At 44.1% G+C, this 19579-nt stretch overlaps 1 protein-coding gene and 1 long non-coding RNA gene across 2 annotated transcripts in view; one reads left to right on the top strand and one right to left on the bottom strand.

Moving 5' to 3' along the window:
• EARS2 (glutamyl-tRNA synthetase 2, mitochondrial) overlaps positions 1–19466 on the top strand; it is a 34933-nt gene extending 15467 nt beyond the window's left edge. The window contains exons 5-9 of the mRNA XM_003418817.4: positions 686–794; positions 3380–3533; positions 3649–3779; positions 6783–6918; positions 7348–19466. Of these exons, the coding sequence (XP_003418865.1) occupies positions 686–794; positions 3380–3533; positions 3649–3779; positions 6783–6918; positions 7348–7431 (614 nt within the window). The 3' untranslated portion in view covers positions 7432–19466. The remainder of the gene's footprint in view (positions 1–685; positions 795–3379; positions 3534–3648; positions 3780–6782; positions 6919–7347) is intronic.
• LOC111753042 (uncharacterized) lies at positions 3774–6788 on the bottom strand. The gene is made up of 3 exons (XR_002787889.2): positions 6589–6788; positions 4005–4090; positions 3774–3884 (listed from the first exon to the last, which is right to left on the bottom strand). It is a non-coding gene; the product is annotated as an uncharacterized LOC111753042 (long non-coding RNA).
• Positions 19467–19579: the final 113 nt, after the last annotated feature.

The raw sequence follows: 19579 nt of genomic DNA, 5'->3' as shown, positions 1-19579 counted from the left end.
GACCTCTTTGTGGAGGGGATTTCTGAAAATGTGGCAATAATAGCCTGCTTACCGTTTATTCTGCTCTTATTTAATCCCCAAAACATTCTGGAGAGGTAGCCATTTATTGTCCCCACTGTTCGTAAGAGGATTGTGAGGTTCAGAGAGGTTGAGTAACTTGACAGAGTCGCACAGCTAGCAAGGGACAGAGCTCACTTTAGGCCTGTGCTTGACCACGGTGTTACTGACGATGCAAGACAGAGTTGTTCCTCGTGAGAAGTGGCTCCTGGCACAGTGCTCTCAACTCTGGCTCCACCTTGGAATCACCCATAGAGCTTGTAAATGCTGACCCTCAGACCCCATGCAAAACCAATAGAATCAAAATTCTGGGGAACAACCAGGCAGCAGGGTGAGCTGTTCTACAGATCATGTCTTTGAGGGTAATGAGGGTTGGTTTAGCTTGATTGTTTCCAAACCGGTTTTTCCTTAGTAGCAAAATCCTTTCTGAAAAAGAAAGCTTATTCAGTCCGTTGAGATACAGTGTGGCTAGAAGTTGAATCCCTCTGGTTTAAGTGGCTTGGGGAGCCCAGCACTTGCTCACCTGCCACCCTGGCATTGGAAAGCCCTTGGTTTGACTTCCATGGTATAGGGAGGCGGGGGAAAGATGGGAGGGAGGGAGGTGCAGCTGGGCCTGCCTTACTTCCAGAGAACCAGATGGGCAGGACCTTGCCAGAGCTGGTAACACAGTTTGACCTGACCCGGATCACCTGCCACTCAGCCCTCCTGGACCTGGAGAAGCTTCCAGAATTCAACAGGTGAGTAGGGAATATGGAGACCCCCCCACATAGAAAAGGCTTTCTTGCCGATAATGGGACAGCACACACAGGGCATAGTGTGGTGGTGGAGAATATGGACTCCGGACTCACACACATCCGATTTTGACCTCGGGCTTTGCTGCTTAATAGCTCTGTGACCCTGAGTAAATTATTTAACCTCTTCAAGCCTCCATTTCCTCTTCTCTAAGATGAGGCTAGTAACAATGCTCAGCTCTTGGGATAGTTGTATTAAATTAAATGTTGCGTACCTGGTACACAAGAAGTGCTCAGTAAAGGGCAGGTATTATTTTTGTCATTGTTCTTATGTTCCTAACAATAAAAAGAATACTTTCCCTTTACTGAGCACTTTTTTTTTTTTGTCATTACTATTATGTTCCTGGAGCCCTGGTGGTGCAGTGTTTAAGAGCTCGGCTGCTAACCAAAAAAAGGGTTAGCCGTTCAAATCCATCAGCCGCTCCTTGGAAACCCTATGGGGCAGTTTTATTCTGTCCTATAGGGTCGCTATGAGTCGGAATCGATTCAACAGCAACAGGTTTGGTTTGGTTTTTTTTTTTCCTTGGTATTACGTTCCTGGCCACTCCTGCATGGATTCTGTTAACAGCCAAAGCCTGGAGAGGGGCATCTTCCTTTTAGAATCACTCCCACTCACCCAGCACGTCAAATGAGCACTGTTTCATGGCATCTATTTGATATTTCACATATGATATTTCAGTCTTCAATTAGAGTTATAATTTAGACAATTGTTGAAATGTCTCAGCTAAAGGGTATTTGCGGTAAAGCCAGCAGCCAAGGTTATACCTAGGGGGCCAGGAGCTTACTGTTACTTTCTCCTGAGTGCTGCTCTCAGTGCTTTACTTGCAGGCATCCAGAGAGTTCACATCCTCTGCGGGTGTATTTAGGGTATTACCTCTTTTACTGCGCCCATCAGACCTATGAAGTTGGTCCTGTTATTATGCACTTTGTTACATATGAGAATACCAAGACACAGAGGTTAAATAACTCACCCAAGCTCACAGAGCTAGTGAATGGTGGGCGTCTCTCGAATGGGGCATCCGGGGATATTGTACTTCTGCCTTTCTTATTGTAAAGAAAGTGATATCTGAGGGGAAATGGAGTCAGGACAGGGAGATGCTCTGTGACCCACTCCAGTCCTCCCCGAAGCAAGAGAGGAAGCTAAAAGGAAGACGGAGGTGGGGCTTTTGCTTAGTACAAACCAGGGAGGGGATGGAGCAAGCAGATTGATGCCCACAGGTTTAATATAGCCAAAGCTGATTACCCAGAGAAATTTCTATAATCACGCTGCAGCTGTGGTTATTTCAGTAAAGATAGCCATAGTGGTTGTCATAGCAATAGTAGTACTCGTTGAAAATACAGCAGAACATAAATCAATTCAGCAGTTTCTATGTGTACAATTGATTGACATTGATTACGTTCTCCATGTTGTGCAACCAATCTCACCCTCCTTTTCTGAGTTGTTTCTCCCCATTAACATAAACTCACTGCCCCCTAAGGTTCCTGGCTAACCTTTCAAGTTACTGTTGTCAATTCAATCCCGTATAAAACCCATTGCTGTCAAGTCGATTCTGACTCATAGCGACCCTATAGGATGGAGTAGAACGGGCCCATAGAGTTGCCAAGGAGCAACTAGTAGATTTGAACTGCTGACCTTTTGGTTAGCAGCCATAGCACTTAACCACTACGCCACCAGCGTTTCCATGATCCCATATACATAGATCTTAAAAGAGCACAATGCTCAAGGTAGATACTCTTTACTAATTAACTTAAACTGTTGTTTGGTTTAAAGAAGACATCAGGGGGTATATTTTTTTAAATAATTTATTGTGTTTTCGGTGAAGATTTACATAGCAGTTTAGGTTCACATTCAATAATTACACAAGTTGTTCAGTGACATTGGTTACATTCTTCATTATTTTCATTTTGGTTGTTCATTTCCTTTAATTCCTGCCTCTTTACATTCTCATCATTTTTGTTTCAAAGTTAATTGTTGACCATTTGGTCCCACATAGGTGATTTTTAAAAGGAGCACAGTACTTATGGGTGATTTTCATTATTTTTTGATTCAGGGCGTATTTTCGGTTTAAGATTTAAAGATTATCTCAGGGTAATAGTTTCAAGGGTTCATCCAGCTTCAATGGCTCCAGAAAGTCTGGATTCCATGAGAATTTGAGATTCTGTTCCACTTTCCCCCTTTTGATCAGGATTTTTCTGTAGAATCTTTAATTGAAATGTTAGTAATGACGGCTGGTTCTTCTAAATTTGTGGCATAGAGAAATCTCTTTTTTTTTAAATGTCATTCTCATTTAAAATGTCAGTTACTGTTTTAAAATACTGTCTGCAGGTTGCTTGGGACTGTGAGGCTACCTGTTTGTGACCTTGCTTAGATCTCTTTCCTTCTCTTAAGTGTAAAGAGAATTCTGCTTGCAGCCTTTGGCAGGGAGAGCTTACATGCTGTGTCATTCTTTAGACTTCACCCAACCCCTGGGGAGAAGGCTTGGATGGGCTGGGGATGACAGCTCAGGGTGGTCCCTTGACCTCGCCTGCAGGGTGCACCTCCGGCGGCTGGTGAGCAGCGAGGCCCAGAGGCGGCAATTGGTGGGGAAGCTGCAGGCCCTCGTGGAGGAGGTGTTTGGGAGCCAGCTGCAAGACAGGGCTGTTCTTGACCCGGCGTATATGGAAAGGATCATTCTGCTGAGACAGGTAGAGGGTTGGGGGGTCTGGGAAGCCAGGGAAGTGGGTGGGTACTTCCACTCCTCCCCTTCAGTGTCTTCACAGCCCTGTCCCCAGTGCATTCAGTGACTGCCTCTTTCCCCAGGGTCACATCTGCCGCCTGCAGGATTTGGTCTCCCCAGCATACTCTTACCTGTGGACTCGCCCTGCAGTGGGCCGAGCACAGCTGGGCACCATCTCGGAGAAGGTGGATGAGATTGCCAAACGGGTGATTGGGTGAGTGCTACAGGCTTGGCCCAAGGCTGTGTAGTCCTTCCTTTTTTCCCTTGCATACCACCTTACTCCAGGGCTTGGCTGTAGACCACCGGCATAGCTCCCTGACTGGTGAAGATGTTCTCAGTGAAATGATTTCTCACCGGCTGACTTTGGGCGAGAGGGTTTACCAAGGGGAACCCAGACTCTCCCTGGACAGTGGTTCCATGGTTCTAGAATTGTACAAACCTGGGTTCCATCCCAGCTCTGCCACTTTCTCACTGGGTGGTTTCACCTTGGCCAAGTGGCTTCACTTAGGGCTTCCATTTCCTCATCTATAAGATGAAGATAATAATATTTCTTACTGTAACAGAAGCAGTTGGAATTCATTTGGTTTGGTTACAAGGGATAGAAAACACAGCCAAAGTTGGCCTAAGCAGAGGGGAGTGGTTGGTTTATATAATTGCAAAGCCTGGGTGAAGGGCTAGGTTGAGGCATAGCTTAGTGTGGGGGCCAAAAACACGTTACCAAGAGCTAATTTCTTTTGCATCTCAGAAAGACTAAGTAACTTGTCCAAAATAATAACAGCTAGCAAGTTGAAGGAGCAGGAATTCAAACCTTGACCATACATTTAACCACTATTATCTACTGCTTCTCCCTATGTAATAAAGTCCTTGGGCAGTGCCTAATACTTGCAACCCTTCAATATATTATTATAATACATATTTTGAAAAGATAAGAATACATCCCTGTGGCAAAAAAATCCAAACGAGGGTTTATAGCAAAAAACAAATCTTCCTTCCTCTCCAGCCCACATCCCTCAACAAAAAGGCAACCAAACTTAGCTTCTTTGTAAAATTTCTGCATATTCAAGGATGTATATATGTATGTTTATATATATGTATGTACACGTATGTGTATATATGTGTACGTAATCCGTGAAAATATTTAAAATTTTAAATTTCATTTTAGAATTCATACATTCATATGGCTTAAAACAGAGCAATTAAAAAATATATACAGTGAAAGGTCCCCTTTTTATTCCTTGTTACCCTCTTCCCAGTTCTAGAATCCTCTGTGGGTTCCTACTATTCTTAATTAGATCTAATCCTTGTTTTCCCCTCTTTTTACACAAAAGGTGCAATACAGTAACACTCTTCTGTGTCTTGTTTTTTTTTTTTTTCACTTAACATTATATCTTTAGATCTGTCTAGTACTTTATTATTTTTTAGTACTTAGAGTCCTCATTCTCTTCCACAGCTACACCGATTCCATTGTACCACTTTACTGTAATTTATTTAACTCATCCTCTATCAGTAGGTATTTGGGTTGTTTCCAGATTTTGCTATTATAGACGTTGTTGCAATGAATAACCATTAAGCATGTTTGCAAGTATATCCGCAGGATAAATTCCCAAGAGTTAGTAGCAGTAGTAGTAATTATCTCTTAATTTAGGACATTCCACAATAGGGGCGATTAGTTCTAATTCATCGGCTCCTAGTGCCGTAACTCCCCATCCCTGATTTCAGAGACACCTTTGGGCTCCCACTCAAGTCAGGAAACTGACACCCACATGTTAGAAGCCGCCAAATCTCTAGAAGCCCCTTCTGTGCCCATGCCAACCTCTGGGCCAGTTACAACAAGTCTGAGCTGCCATTGTTGGCTGCCTGGAACCTGCCACTCTTTCATCAGCTCCTTAACAGCCTGATAATCCACAACAACACTGAGGAGAATGTCTATTTTTTCCCACATTACTTTTTATATTTTTAGTATTTTATTTTCATAATTTAGGAAGTAACAGTAATCATGTGGCCCAGTTAATGATGTAGTGAGGACAGTTACTTTTGTCTTAAGTTGAAGCTCAATTGCTTAAGTACTGGCACTGAGGAAATCTACAGCAAAAGGCAGTTTTTCCAAATCACTAAGGAGCCCCATTCCCTGTGCCCTCGGCACCCCACATCGATTCAGTCTTTAAAATGGAGGCATTTGGACCCTATCATGAGCAGAGGTGTCAGAATTGGCATCATGGACCAGTTACACCAATGAAAATCTCCAGCGTCCCTTTCCAGTGTCTCTAATTTGGAAACCTTGATAATAACTTAGGGAAAGTGTGAATTTGCCTGGAAATATACTTACCTCCGCCCCACTCCCATCTCTTGCTCTAGCTCAGAATTAGGGCTGGGACAAATAGTTTACAAGTCCAGCTCTAACAGAATGGGGAATTTCTCTTGAAACTCAAACAAGATTTTAGGAGAGTATCTCAGCCGGCCTGCCAGGAAAGTTGGGATGATTGTTGGCTATCGGATTTTAGATGCTGAAACGCTTCAGTTTGTGGGCAAAGAATGATTGTAGCTTTCTCAAGGTGACTCAGCAAGTTGATGGCAGGGCCTTTATGGGAGCTGGGGCCTCCTGATTCTTTCAGCTCTCGTGCTATATCCCAAAGAAATGACCCCCAAGTCCTGCCATCTGGAAGTTGTGTTTCAGATAATTTCCCAGAGGGCCATATTCTTCCATCCAGTGTCTGACTCATTCTTAAGTTTCTTTTGTGATCCCTCTGCAATGTCCCTGAGCTTTTGATGTAATAAATTATAGCTAATACATTTTTCCTTAATTTTTCATTGAAATATAAAATCTAATACCGTATGTTCATGTATTGCACTTAGTGCTTTACAAGTTTTAACTCATCACCTTAGCCTGAAGGGGTGCAGGCACTATTATTATCCCTTCTTTAAAGATGGGAAAACTGAGGCATAAAGATTACATAACAGTGGAAGCAATTAGTAAATCCTCTCGTTATCGTACCTTCTGAGTTCCCCATAGTATGTTCACTTACTTGGATTATCTGTGTATGTGATCCCTCCGCTGTTCTTCTTCCCTAACAGGGAGGCCCTTTCTGGGGAGGGTAGATACCTTCTCCTTACCCCATCCCCTACGACAGGCTTGAGCATTGGTTGTGCTGCTTATGCCGTTGCTATACCATAATCTTCTGAACCCATGCAGGCCCCTTACAGACTGGTCCTCTTCTAGGCTTTTAGAAAGACCTGGTGTGAGCTTAACTCAGGATGTGCTGAATGGAGAACTGAAGAAGCTGTCCGAAGGTCTGGAAGGCACAAAATACAGTAATGTGATGAGACTTCTCCGAGTGGCCCTCAGTGGACAGCCGGTGAGGCGGGCACAGGGGCTGGGCTGTTCCTGGAGCAGTTGTTTATCTGCCACTCACCAGCAGGCCTTAAGCTTAGTTTAGTGGGGGTACAAAGATGAACGAAAGATGACCCCTCCCCTCATTTAGTCATTCAACAGGTAGTATGTACAGTGGGTACAGCCGTGAGTGAAGCAAACGTGGTCCCTGCCCTCACGGAGTTTGCCATTTATTGGGGGTAGCAGGCAGATAAAAAGTTTACTTAATAAAGGAAAAATAGGCTCCTGGGATCCATCTTCACCCATGAGCATTAAAGACCAATAAAATACAAACCATGCTCCTTGGGATGCAGGCAGCAGGCATGGGTTAGGCTGGGGCACAACTTCTGCAGACTAAGGCTGTGTGTTAGTTCCCTGCACATTTTAAGGCAATGCTTTCTCTTTTTGTTCTCAGCAAGGACCCCCTGTAGCTGAAATGATTGTGTCATTGGGACCAAAGGAAGTTCGGGAACGAATACAGAAGGTGCTTTCCAGCTAAAGAGAAGATGTACAGGCAGTGGAAGTGACCTTCGTGACCTCTACGCTTGGACTGCCCTTGGAGGAGAGGAGAAGGAAGACTAGGGCCCATCCGGAAGCTTGTGGAACTAATAGTGGAAACAACATGCCCGAGTGCATTGTGGCTTCACGCAGGCCCATCCCCCAACTTGATTAGGGAAACCCATGCCCATCTCATCTCCCTGACTCTGAAAAGTACTCGTGTCTAGTTTTTGGCACCACATTAAGCAGCAGAGGTTGGTTCACGGAACAGTCAGCATCACAGAACAGTCGTCCACAGTGCTCGGCAGCAGCCCAGACTCATATTCCTCAGGCTGGTGTGGACTTAGAGCAGTAAAAGATCCTTGACACAAGCAGGGGTAACTTTATGTCAGACCTCCTTTGGGTCTTGTACGGGGAGAAGTTACTCATCTGCCAAGTGTTTCAAATACTCTGTGTTTGAACCTTGGAGCAGCCTGCTTCTTCCTTCCCTGAAAGTCATTTGTTCCTCTTTTCCACTTCTCCAGACCTGATCCTTGGACTGGAGGCATTCACCCTGCTATTTGCATCTTTTTCTTCATATCCACCTTCTTCCACCCATGACTTGTAAGTCATTGTCTGAGGGTGTCTGAAATGAGGTGTTCTTCTTGGGGTCTTAGGTAACTGGGAACAGTTAAAGTGAAAAGAGGATGGTGATTGGGCAGAAAGACAAGGTGTCCTAGTTACCTAGTGTTGCTGTAACAGATACCACAACTGGGTAGCTTTAACAAATAAACATTTATTTTTTCATAGTTACGAGGCTAGAAGTCCAAATTCGGGGTGCTGGCTCTAGGGGGAGGCTTTCTCTCTGTTAACTCTGGAGGAAGGTCCTTGTCTCTTCTGAGCTTCTGCTCCTGGGCAGTCTTCATGTGGCTTGGCATGTGCCTTCCCCCATCTCTGCTTGCATGTTTAATCTCTTTTAAAAAAACTCAAAAGAGATTGACTCAGGAACACCGGACAGTAATCCTGTCCTATTAACGTAATGAAGGTAACCCATTGCCAGATGGGATTCTACCACAGGCATAGAGGTTAGGATTTACAACACATATTTTGGGGGAACACAATTCAGTCCATAACACAAGGCTTCCCCTGTATGGCAGCCAGCCTCTGAGAATGCCCCCAGTGATCCGTACCTCCTGGTATTCACACCCTTGCATAGTCCCTTTCCACATCAAATAGGGCTGACTTATGTAACCAGTAGGCCATTGAGGAAATTATCAATAGAGTTTGACTTCTGAGTCTAGGTTATAAAACATGTTGCTGCTTCCATCTTGTTCTCTTGAATCCCTTACTTTTGGAGAAGCCAGTTTCCAGGTCATGGAAACCCTCAGGCAGCCCTATGAAGAGATCTGTGTGATGGGCAAATGAGGCCTTCTGCCACCATCCATGGGGATGAGCCATCTCCGAAGCAGATCTTCCAGCCTTAGTCAAAGCTTCAGATGCCTGCAGGCTCAGCTGACATTTTGACTGTAACCTGCATGAGGGACCCTGAGCCAGAACCACTCAGCTACGCAGCTTCTGAATTTCAGATATTCAAATCGTGAGATGATAAATGTTTATTGTTTAATGCCACTTTGTTTTTTGGTGATTTGTTACCGATCAGTAGATAACAATACACTCTTCTTGGCAGGGGAGTAGGGGAAGAACATTAAAGAGTTTGTCAAGCCTTAGAATCTCTTCTTGAAAAGTATATTAGATAAGGTCTTTGGTTGCCAGCATAGAAACCAACTCTGCCTAACATAAAAAGTTTATTGGAAACTATGGGAGAGCCATGGAGTCCTGGTGGTACAACGGTTAAGAGCTCGGCTACTAACCCAAAGGTCAGCAGTTCAAATCCACCAGTCGCTCATTGGAAACCCTATGGGGCAGTTCTGCTGTGTCCTATAGAGTTGCTATGAGTTGGAATCGACAGCAGTGGGTTTGGGTTTTGTTTTGTTTTGTTTTTTTTTAATTCTAACGGGTTTAGAATCTACAGAAAAGCCAAGGATCCAGGTCTTGGGAAAGACAGGAACCAGTAAAGCTCTGGTTATCCAGGCAGCAGGAGCTAATGACCAGTTTGGACTGAGTTTTTTCATGGGAACACCTGAACTCCAAGTATTTTTGTTGTTGTCTGTTTCTCAGTTTGCGTTTTACTCCTTAGTTCTGAGTGACTCAGCTAAAGATTCAGAATCGAAGGAGAGAGTGTCTGGTTGGGCAGCTGAGATCATGTTGTCCTTCCTTAGCCAGGAGTAGGTATCCACTGGAGGAAAAGTCCCAAGAAAACCTAGGGAGCTTTCTCCAGAAGAAGGGGTAAAGGCAGAAACAGCAGATGTCAGCCACAGAAGGAGACATAGTAATAAACCAATTTTTAGGACTTCATGTGCACTTATATGAGCCTCAGCCACATCCATGGTCTCAGATCATGCTGGCAAACACTTCAGCCCATCATCTCGTTAAATCTTCACAACCCCCTGAGAGAGGTACCGTTGTTATTATTCCTATGTTATAGATAGGGAAACAGGCTCAGGAAAGTTGAGTAACTTTTGCAAAGTTATGGTATGAGGCAGAGCCAGGATTTACACTCAGGCCTGTGGCAATCCACATTACCAGCTCAGCTCTTAAATGCTAAGGGGCATCAGAGCCTCCACTTCCAAGACATTAAAAATGGTGGCCAGAAGCTCTTCAACTTGCAGTCACAGAATGAATGTTCTTAGCAAGGTGGGTGATGTTTAAAGCTGAGTCAGTAATGTCATTGCCTCTTCCTCAGTTCACGTATATAGAAAGTAATAGATGTCTCTTGGTTTGGGGCTTTTGTTCAGGACCAGGAGGCCTGTAGGAAGGGACTTCACACATTTTAAATAATCTCGTTATCCCCCAGTGTTTTCGAGAGTATAGTGTACTGGTAAAGAGCATGGAGGCAGACTGTCTAAATTCATATTCAAGTTCTGCCACTTATTCTCTGACTTTTCTGTGCCTCGTTTTCCTCATCCGTAAAATGGGAATAAGAATTGTGCCTGTCTCTAAGAGTTTTTGTAAGAATTAGATAACATATGAAAAATTCTTAGAACAGTGCCTGGCAGTGAACGTTAGCTATCGTCACCATCATCATTTTCATTCTTATAAACGGTGATCTTTGTTGTAAGGCATAGAAACCTAGTCAGGCTAACTTAAACCAAGAAAATAATTTATTGGAGGAATTAGAACCCACATATCCAAAGGGCAGGACTTCCAGCAGGACCTCGTGAGAGACTGGAATCCATACCTGAAAATCCATTAAGACACAAGGCAGCCACTTTCTCTGAGGCCCCACAGTTTCTCACATCTGTCTCTCTCGTATGTCTTCTCCCATCTTCTCCCTCTGCAGGCTGACCTCTTCTCTGTACTTGGCTAACAGCTGTCCCAGCCTAAAGCTGAATCGGCCCTCTGCTTAGGTCAGGTGTCTACCCCAATCCAATCAACTGTGGCCAGTGGGTCAGAGTTGTGTAATACAAACATGGCAGTGGGGCCCACTGTAGTGATAGGTGGGAGCAGTTCCTTCTCTCAGCACTTTCTCTTTCAGTGTCTCACAGTTTCACTGAGTATCCTTTTCAGAAGATTAGCATTTTTTTATAGCCAAATTTGGAATCCCATCTATACTATCTTTATCCCTTTTTTTTTTTTTTTTGCTTCGTAATAAACCCGTTGACAACGAGCCGATTCTGATTCATAGCGACCCTATAGAACAGAGTAGAACTGTCCCATAGGGTTTCCAAGGCTGTAAATCTTACAGAAGCAGACTGCCACATCTTTCTCCCTTGGAGCAGCTGGTGAGTTTGAACTGTTGACCTTTCGGTTAGCAGCTGAGCGCCTAACCACCAGTGCTCCTTTCCTTCATAATACTACCATATGAAATGACATAGTATATTTTTATATGTTAACTGTCTACCTTAAAAATATACACAACTAAGGCAGGCAGGAAGTTTGTCTTATCTTGCTTATAACCACAGCACCTGGCATACTGCCTGACACAGTGCAGAATCAGCAAAGATCTTGTGATTAAAAAAAAAGTTTGAGGGCTTCATTAGATCAGTTTTCTTAGAATTGCTAGTCGTCAGCAGATCTAAGTGCCAGATTCCAACAGTCTCCAACTTCACTTTAATTTACTTCAGGAAATTGTGTCTCTCACAAGATTTACAACTGTAGTTAGCAGTCTAGTCTGTTTGCCTATAATTTGCATTGAATCCAGCAATCTGAGAGAGACCTTTGACAGAGAATTTGAAGCGAAATGTAGGGACAGATGGAATGGTTCGATATGGAGGGATGCCTTAGTCGGTACTAAAATTTAAAAAACAGTTGCCATTGAGTTGATTCTGACTCACAGTGACCCCATGTGTGTCAGAATAGAACTGTGCTCTCTGGGGTTGTCAATGGATGATTTTTCCAAAGTGGATCACCGGGGCTTTCTTTCAAGGTGCCTGTTGGTGGACTCGAACCTCCAACCTTTTGGTTCACAGCCGAGTGCTTTAACCACTACGCCACCAGGGCTCCCTGGTCTAAAATTAGGAGTTGCCTATTCATCAGTTAATATTGTCTTATGATGGTTTTCACTTCTCTCTCTACCTCCCCAGGGACCAAGATAATGAATATTTAGAAAATAAGGACCCTCTGGGTAATAGGAGGGCCCAGAGAGAGAAGCTTTTGATTTTGTTCAGAGGTATCAGAGGACTTCACAAGGTGACCATTGAACAGGGTTCTGAGGGGGTGAATAGGAGTTTCCCCCATAGGTGAGGGTTTGTAGGGCATTCCAAGCAGAGTGATGAAAAAGAACATCAGAAAGTTGGGCATGGCTGGTGCCAAGGGTAGGAGTCAGGGGAGTGGTTGAAGATGTGGCTGAGAAACCAGGCAGGGCCAGGCCCGAATGATCCTTCTTTGCCAGGTTAAGGTTAGCAAGGCACAATGTGATGCAAATAACAAAACCCAGATTCAAACCGGCTTAAACAAGATTTATTACCCACATAACAGGAAGTTCAGAGGTAAGGCAGGCTCCAGGGTTGGTTAATTACGTGCTCACTGACGTTAGTGAGGACCCAGGATCTTTCTCTGCTCTGTTGGCTGGTCTCTGCCACAGCCTAGGGCTAGTTCTCTGGTGCTCACAGTTGGCTGCCTGAAGCAATCTGGCCTCTCTGCACTTCCTCCTTCATGTCTGGTGAGAGAGTGGCTTCCTGTGTCCCCCTCAAAAGCAAGGAAACTTCTCCAAGCACCCTCCTCTAGCTGACTTCCAGATTCTTAACCCATCACTGCGGTTCCAGTAGATCCGTCAGTCAGCCTCAGGCCCACTGTCTGTGCTGCGTGGTTAGGGTCAGCTTTGCCCTGAGGTGCTTGGCTGGGTTGGGAGTGGTGGGTATCTGAACAAAGTGGGGGTTCAGTAAGTGAAGACAAGGAGTTGGGTCTTCATGAGATGGGAGGTACAGAGCCATTGAAAAGTTTTAAGCAGGGAAATCACATCAGATATATGTTTTTTGAAGGATCATTCTGGCAACTACGCTAAAAAGAGATATTCACGGCCAGACAGAAGCAGGGAGCTTGGTAGGAGATGATCGGAAAATGAGGCACGGAGGAGGGCTGTGATCGTGATAAAGCCGTGTTTCTCATATCCACCTATAAAGTCCTACCAGATCTGACCCTGCCTGCCTTTGCTCCTCACTCATTCCTGCTACACTCACACCTTCTTGTTCTCTGGTCTCCAGCCATATTAGTTTTCTGTAGGTCCTTAGACATGTCATGTCCCTTCTTGACTTCATGCATGTGGTCGCTCTGTCTGGAATACTCTTGTCCCACCCACCACAGCCCCCCTTTGCCTAGTCACCTCTTTGTCTTCAGATCTCAGTTCCACATCACCCGCCCCAAGGAAACCTCTGCCTTCCTCCCAGAAGGCGTCATCCGTCATTAGCTGTCAGAAGTACCCTGTTCTCTTCCATAGCACGTGATTGTAACTAATTGTGTAAATAACTGTGTGAGTAATCAGTTCTGCAATTTTTTGCTAAGGCCAAATCGCAAAATCTGTGGAAGTAGACAAAGAACACCCAAATGAGAACAACAAAGGCTTTTGTCAGAGACTCAAAGGCAGGCGGTAGAGAAGGAAAGCTTTTAGTGGAAAGGAGGGACGGCTTCAGGTGTGCCCCGCCTGGAAGCTGTTGGCGTGGAGAAGCCAGAGGCAGGCTAACTAGAAGCGGGGCATCTTATGTGATTGGTTAGAGAAACATATTTGGCTTTCTCTGGTTGGTCCTGAGTTGGCAGGAGGAACAAAAATTAGGGAAGCTGTCGGCTATTAAGTCCTGGACATTTGGGGCCCACTGTTACAGGGATTATTGTCTGGCTGCCTGGCCCGGTAGCTGCAGGTAGTGGTTTGATTTTTTGGGCTGGATGTTGCAGGTTGTGGATTAGAATTCTCTTTTTATGTACGGTCTGGCCATTGTCCATGTATTGATTCAGTCTTTGAGATCTACGAGTCCAGGCATCTCATCTGTCTTGTTCACTATTGTACCCTCACTGCTGAGAAAGGTGCCAGTTCATGTAGCAGGTGCTCAATAAGTATTTGTTGAATGAAAGCCCAGACCCACATCTGATCAGGTTGGATGGTCAGAGGCTCAGTCAAGTGCACAGCTGCAGGCTCCACTCTGCTATGCCTAGTTACTAGGTTTAGCTAGAATATTATTTTGCATGTTCAGGAACTTCACATCATTTGTGGTTAACTATTATTTTTTTTATTCACAGTGGTTATAAAGCACTTGGCTACTAACTGAAAGGTCAACAGTTCGAACCTGCCAGCTGCTCCATTAGAGAAAGATGTGGCGGTCTGCATCTGTAAAGATTTACAGCCTTGGAAACCCTTTGGGGATAGCTCTACTCTGTCCTATAAGGTTCCTATGACTCAGAATTGATTCGACACCAGTGGGTTTTTTTTTTTTTTTTTTTTTTACTTAATGAATCACGTAATATAAACTTTTTGTTTTTCTTTGGAAGGGTAGTACAAGTTTGACTTGGCATGTATTATGCTCATTGTGATACCCTGGGGACCTCCACCTTACCTTTCAGATCTGAGCAAAATGTTGGGGTCACAGCCTTTCCCTCCAGGCCAGGGTCCCCTCAGCCCATCACTCTCTACCCTGTTCCTGATTGCAGTAGGACAGCCCAGCTAAGGGGACTGGGGCTTCTCTTTCCACAGACCTCCACTTGGTGGAGTTTATCCAATCTGGTCTTCTTTCATTCATTTGGCTGAAACACCTACTGTGTGCCAGGGCCTCTGCTAGGCCTGGGGGTGCAGAGACGGTGAAGACAAAGCCATATCATTGTAGGTGGTCAGTCCACAGATGTGTATCCACCTTATTTGTTACTATTTCTGTGTATTTGTTAAACTTAACAAGTGAGCAAAAGATAATCCCCCTACCTCAAAGAGATCCCAGTCTCATGGAGTTGTATTCAAACTCATTGAAGCGGGGAGTGTTTACAAAAATATTTAGAATTTTTGTACATGGGAAATTTGTCTCTTCTCTATTTAACCCTTTATTTATGTCAATATGAATTCATGAATATTTATCTTATACTTTAGGTTATAATCCAGTACTGCCTTTTTATTTTATTGCTTAAATTGTGCCAGCTTTGGCCACTGGGAGTTAATGAGTTTGCTCCTGTATGCCTTTGATATACCCCCATCAATGCAGGGGTAGATGCTCTAGCCTCCTCTGATAGATTTGCTGCCCCAGTCCTAGAATCAACCATTTCCCCAAGGAGCCCTGGCTCTTTTTTTTAGAGAATGATATTAGAAACCAAGATTGTTGCTTCTAAGGTTTGATTTTTTTTTTAAGTGTGGGAAAAAAAAACGGACATTTCCAGAAAAAAGGAATAAAGGAAACGCTGGTGGTGTGGTGGTTAAGTGCTACGGCTGCTAACCCAAGGGTCAGCAGTTCAAATCCACCAGGCACTCCTTGGAATCTCTGTGGGGCAGTTCTACTCTGTCCTATAGGGTTGCTATGAGTTGGAATCGACTCGATGGCACTGGGTTTGGTTTGGGTAGGGGAATAAAACACCTCTACAGTAGTTTTTTTTTATAGTAGTCTGGCTCTCAGACGCCAGTTTTTGATTTCTGCTTTACACTCATTTTCATTGTGTAAGTTATTTGATTGCACTGTGACTCAGCCTCCACATCTGACAAATGAGCATTAAAAGAGTACATTAAGGTACACTGGTGGCGCAACGGTTAAGTGCTTGGCTGCTAACCAAAAGGTTGGGGGTTCGAACCCACTCGGTGGCTCTTTGGGAAAAAGACCTGGTGATCTGCTTCAGTAACGATTAGACCAAAAACCCACTGGCTGTCAAGGTGATTCCGACTGATAGGGACCCTATAGGACAGACTAGAACTGCCCTGTGGAGTGTCCAAGGCCGTAAATATTTACAGAAGCAGACTGCCACATCTTTCTCCCTAGGAGTAGCTGGTAGGTTCGAACTGCCCACCTTTTGGTTAGCAGCGGAGAGCTTTAACCACAGGACCAGCAGGGCTCCTCAGTAAAGGTTTAAAAAAAAAAAAAATCCATTGCCATAGAGTCGATCCCGGCTGATAGCAACTCTATAGGACAGAGTAGAACTGCCCCATAGTGTTTCCAAGGAGTAGCTGATGGATTCGAACTGCCGACCTTTTGGTTAGGAGCCATAGCTCATTGTAGCTCTTAACCACTGTGCCACCAGCCTAGGAAACCGTATGAGGAAGTTCTACTCTTTCACATGGAATCGCTAAGAGATAAAAATCGACTGGACAGCACCCAAAACGACGACAACAGGACTATTTTAAGGCCTAGACCAGATGTTAAAAGATAATTTTCAGAAAAGGGTAAAATCATGACTTTCACAGAGTAAAAATGAACTCGTGTTAAATTAAAGATTTTACTTATTAGTGGAGAAACTGGTAAGGTGTTTAACACCAGTTCAAAGGAGAATCCAAAGAGCAGATGTATTTATACATCAGGAATATTGAAATGGATGTGCAAATGGAAATGTTTTTTCCACAGAGCGGAGGGTTGTCTCTCCAGGGGACAGAATCTTTTGCATGTCTCTAGAGAAGAATAACTTTCCATTGCTGTTAGTTACCTACAGTTTGCAGAACTGTAAAATAGCTCCCCCAAAATGAGAATCAAATAATGCAATAGTAGTATAATAGTTTTCATTGTAATACAAATGAAGTGTAACAGTCCTGTACGAGTAATAATTGTAGAAGATTTAGCGTAGGATCTGGTACATAGTGAGTCACTTGTCATTCTTTCAACTGCAGTTTCATTATTTCCATTTCAAAGGGTGTTTTTTTTTATGAGCAGCAACCCCTCAGATGGGAATGTGTGTGACTAGATTTATTTCGGAACTGAAATGGCACGGCAAAGAAACTTTTTAGCTTGCTGTCAGGTGCTGCTGAGTTGGTTCTGACTCACAACGACCCTGTGCACAACAGAACAAAACATGGCTCAGTCCTGCACCATCCTCACAATTGTTGCTATGTTTGAGCCCATTGTTGCAGCCACTGTGTCAATCCACCTTGTTGAGGGTCTTGTTTTTTGCTGACCCTCTACTTGATCAAGCATGACGTCCTTCTCCAGGGACTGGTCTCTCCTGATAACATGTCCAAAGTAAGCAAGATGAAGTCTCACTATACTCGCCTGTAAGGAGCATTCTGGCTGTATTTCTTCCAAGACAGATTTGTTCCTTCTTCTGGCAGTCCATGGTGTGTTTTTAACTTAGATTGTATATTTGGGGTAGAGATGGCACCTACAAGTCGCATAACCTGTTCCCTTGGGAAGACGACTCCCACATTTTTCTCCCTTGGAGTGGTTTCGAACTGCAGACCTTTAGGTTAGCAGCCGAGTGATTTAAACACTGTGCCACCAGGGCTCCCACACCCATCTCTTATTGCTTCCACTGTTCACTTGTCTAGTGGTGTGTGTGCCAGGCACTATTCTAGGGACAGGTGATACAGAAATGTACAAAACAATGTCCCTGTGTATATACTAGTGTAATAAAACAGGCAAACGACTATAGGGAGGAATTTGTGCTGCAATGGAAAAGTGCATTGTCTAGACAGCACACCCTTCTGGTTTCTTGCCTTTCTTTGCTTTTGAGATGTTTTGCAACCTCGTAAATTGTAGATGACTGATAGCAAAGCCAAGTAATTCTTGTCCACAGACATGCAAATTAATTCTGTGAGCTGGAGGGACAGCCCTCCCTGCAGGTGGGAAGGTGCATTTGCACGTTCGTTTTCAAGTTCCTTTATTCCATAAAACTTTGCACTTCTTCCACATTTCTTTTGAACCAATTATAACATCTGCTTGCTTCCCTCATTTAATTAGTATAAGTGTCATGGCATACTTTTTTTTTTTTTTAATTATCCTTTAACAAAATAAGCATGTAAATACTTAATTTGCCAATGGTATGATGTGTTATGGTGGGTTCTAAACACTGACTTTATGGTTTATCAGGCAGGCCCTTAACCACTGTGCCACCAGGGCAGTGGTTAATATGACATACTTACACTGAAAAAGTATTAGTTGCTAATCTGAAATTCATATTTTACTGTTGTTGTTGTTAGGTACCATCTAGTTGATTCCGACTCAAAGAGACCCTAGGCACAACTGAACGAAACACTGCCCAGTCCTGTGCCATCCTCACAATCGTTGTTATGCTTAAGCCCATTGTTGCAGCCATTGTGTCAATCCATCTCGTTGAGTGTCTTCCTCTTTTTCGCTGACCCTTTACTTAACAAGCATGTTCTTCTCCAGGGATCGATCCCTCCTGACACTTCCAAAGTATGTGAGACATAGTCTCACCTTCTGTACTTCTAAGGAGCATTCTGGTTGCACTGCTTCTAAGACAGATATGTTCATTCTTTTGGCAGTCCATGGTATATTCAATATTCTTCTCCAACACTACAATTCAAAGCATTAATTCTTCTTCAGTCTTCCTTATTCATTGTCCAGCTTTCACATGCATATGAGGGGGTTGAAAACACCATGGCTTGGGTCAGGTGCACCTTAGTCTTCAAGGTGATATCTTTGCATTCCAACACTTTAAAGAGGTCTTTTGCAGCAGATTTGCTCAATGCAATGCATCTTTTGATTTCCTGACTGCTGCTTCCATGAGCGTTGATTGTGGATCCAAGTAAAATGAAATCCTTGATAACTTCAATCTTTTCTCCGTTTATCATGATGTTGCTTATTGGTCCAGTTGTGAGGATTTCTGTTTCCTTGATGTTGAGGTGTAATCCATGTTGAAGGCTGTGGTCTTTGATCTTCATCAGTAAGTGCCTCAAGTCCTCTTCATTTTCAGCAAGCAAAGTTGTGTCATCTGTATAACGCAGGTTGTTCATGAGTCTTCCTCCAATTCTGATGTCAGGTTCTTTTTCATGTAGTCCAGCTTCTCAGATTATTTGCTAAGCATACAGATTGAGTAGTGACCCTATGGGACAGAGTAGACCTGCCCCATAGAGTTTCTAAGGAGTGCATGGTGGATGTGAACCCTTTGGTTAGCAGCTGTAGCACTTAACCACTACAACCGCCACCAGGGTTTCCACAGATTGAATAGGTATGGTGAAAGGATACAACCCTGATGCACACTTTTCCTGACTTTAAACCATGCGGTATTCCCTTTTTCTTTTCCAACGATTACCTCTTAGTCTATGTACAGATTCCTCATGAGCACAATTAAATGTTCTGGAATTCCCATTCTTTGCAATGTCATCCGTAATTTGTTACGATCCACACAGTCAAATGCCTTGGATAGTCAATATAATATAGGTAAACTATTGTAGTCTTCGCTTTCAGCCAGGATTCATCTGACATCAGCAATGATAATTTAACTGGGGGTCCTATATTTTATCTGGCGACCCTATTTCTGAAGGAAGAGAGGGCGCAGGCCTTGAGATGTTTGATCGACTTTGACCTTAGCCCTGGTCGCTAGATAAGTAGTGATAGCTAGCCCCGAAGACTCGCAGTGAAGGGGATCCATGTGAAGACGCGCCCCCTCGCGGGCCCGCGCAGAGGCGGGACCAAGCCCGGTGGGCGGGGCATGCGCGGCCACGCCCCGTTACGTGCCGACTCGCGCCTGCTGCGTCGCCAGCC

Source organism: Loxodonta africana, chromosome 12 (assembly GCF_030014295.1).
Source record: "Loxodonta africana isolate mLoxAfr1 chromosome 12, mLoxAfr1.hap2, whole genome shotgun sequence".
Taxonomy (NCBI): Eukaryota; Metazoa; Chordata; class Mammalia; order Proboscidea; family Elephantidae; genus Loxodonta; species Loxodonta africana.
The sequence above is the reverse complement of the archived record's forward strand: the minus strand, read 5'-3'. Positions and strand labels throughout refer to the sequence as shown.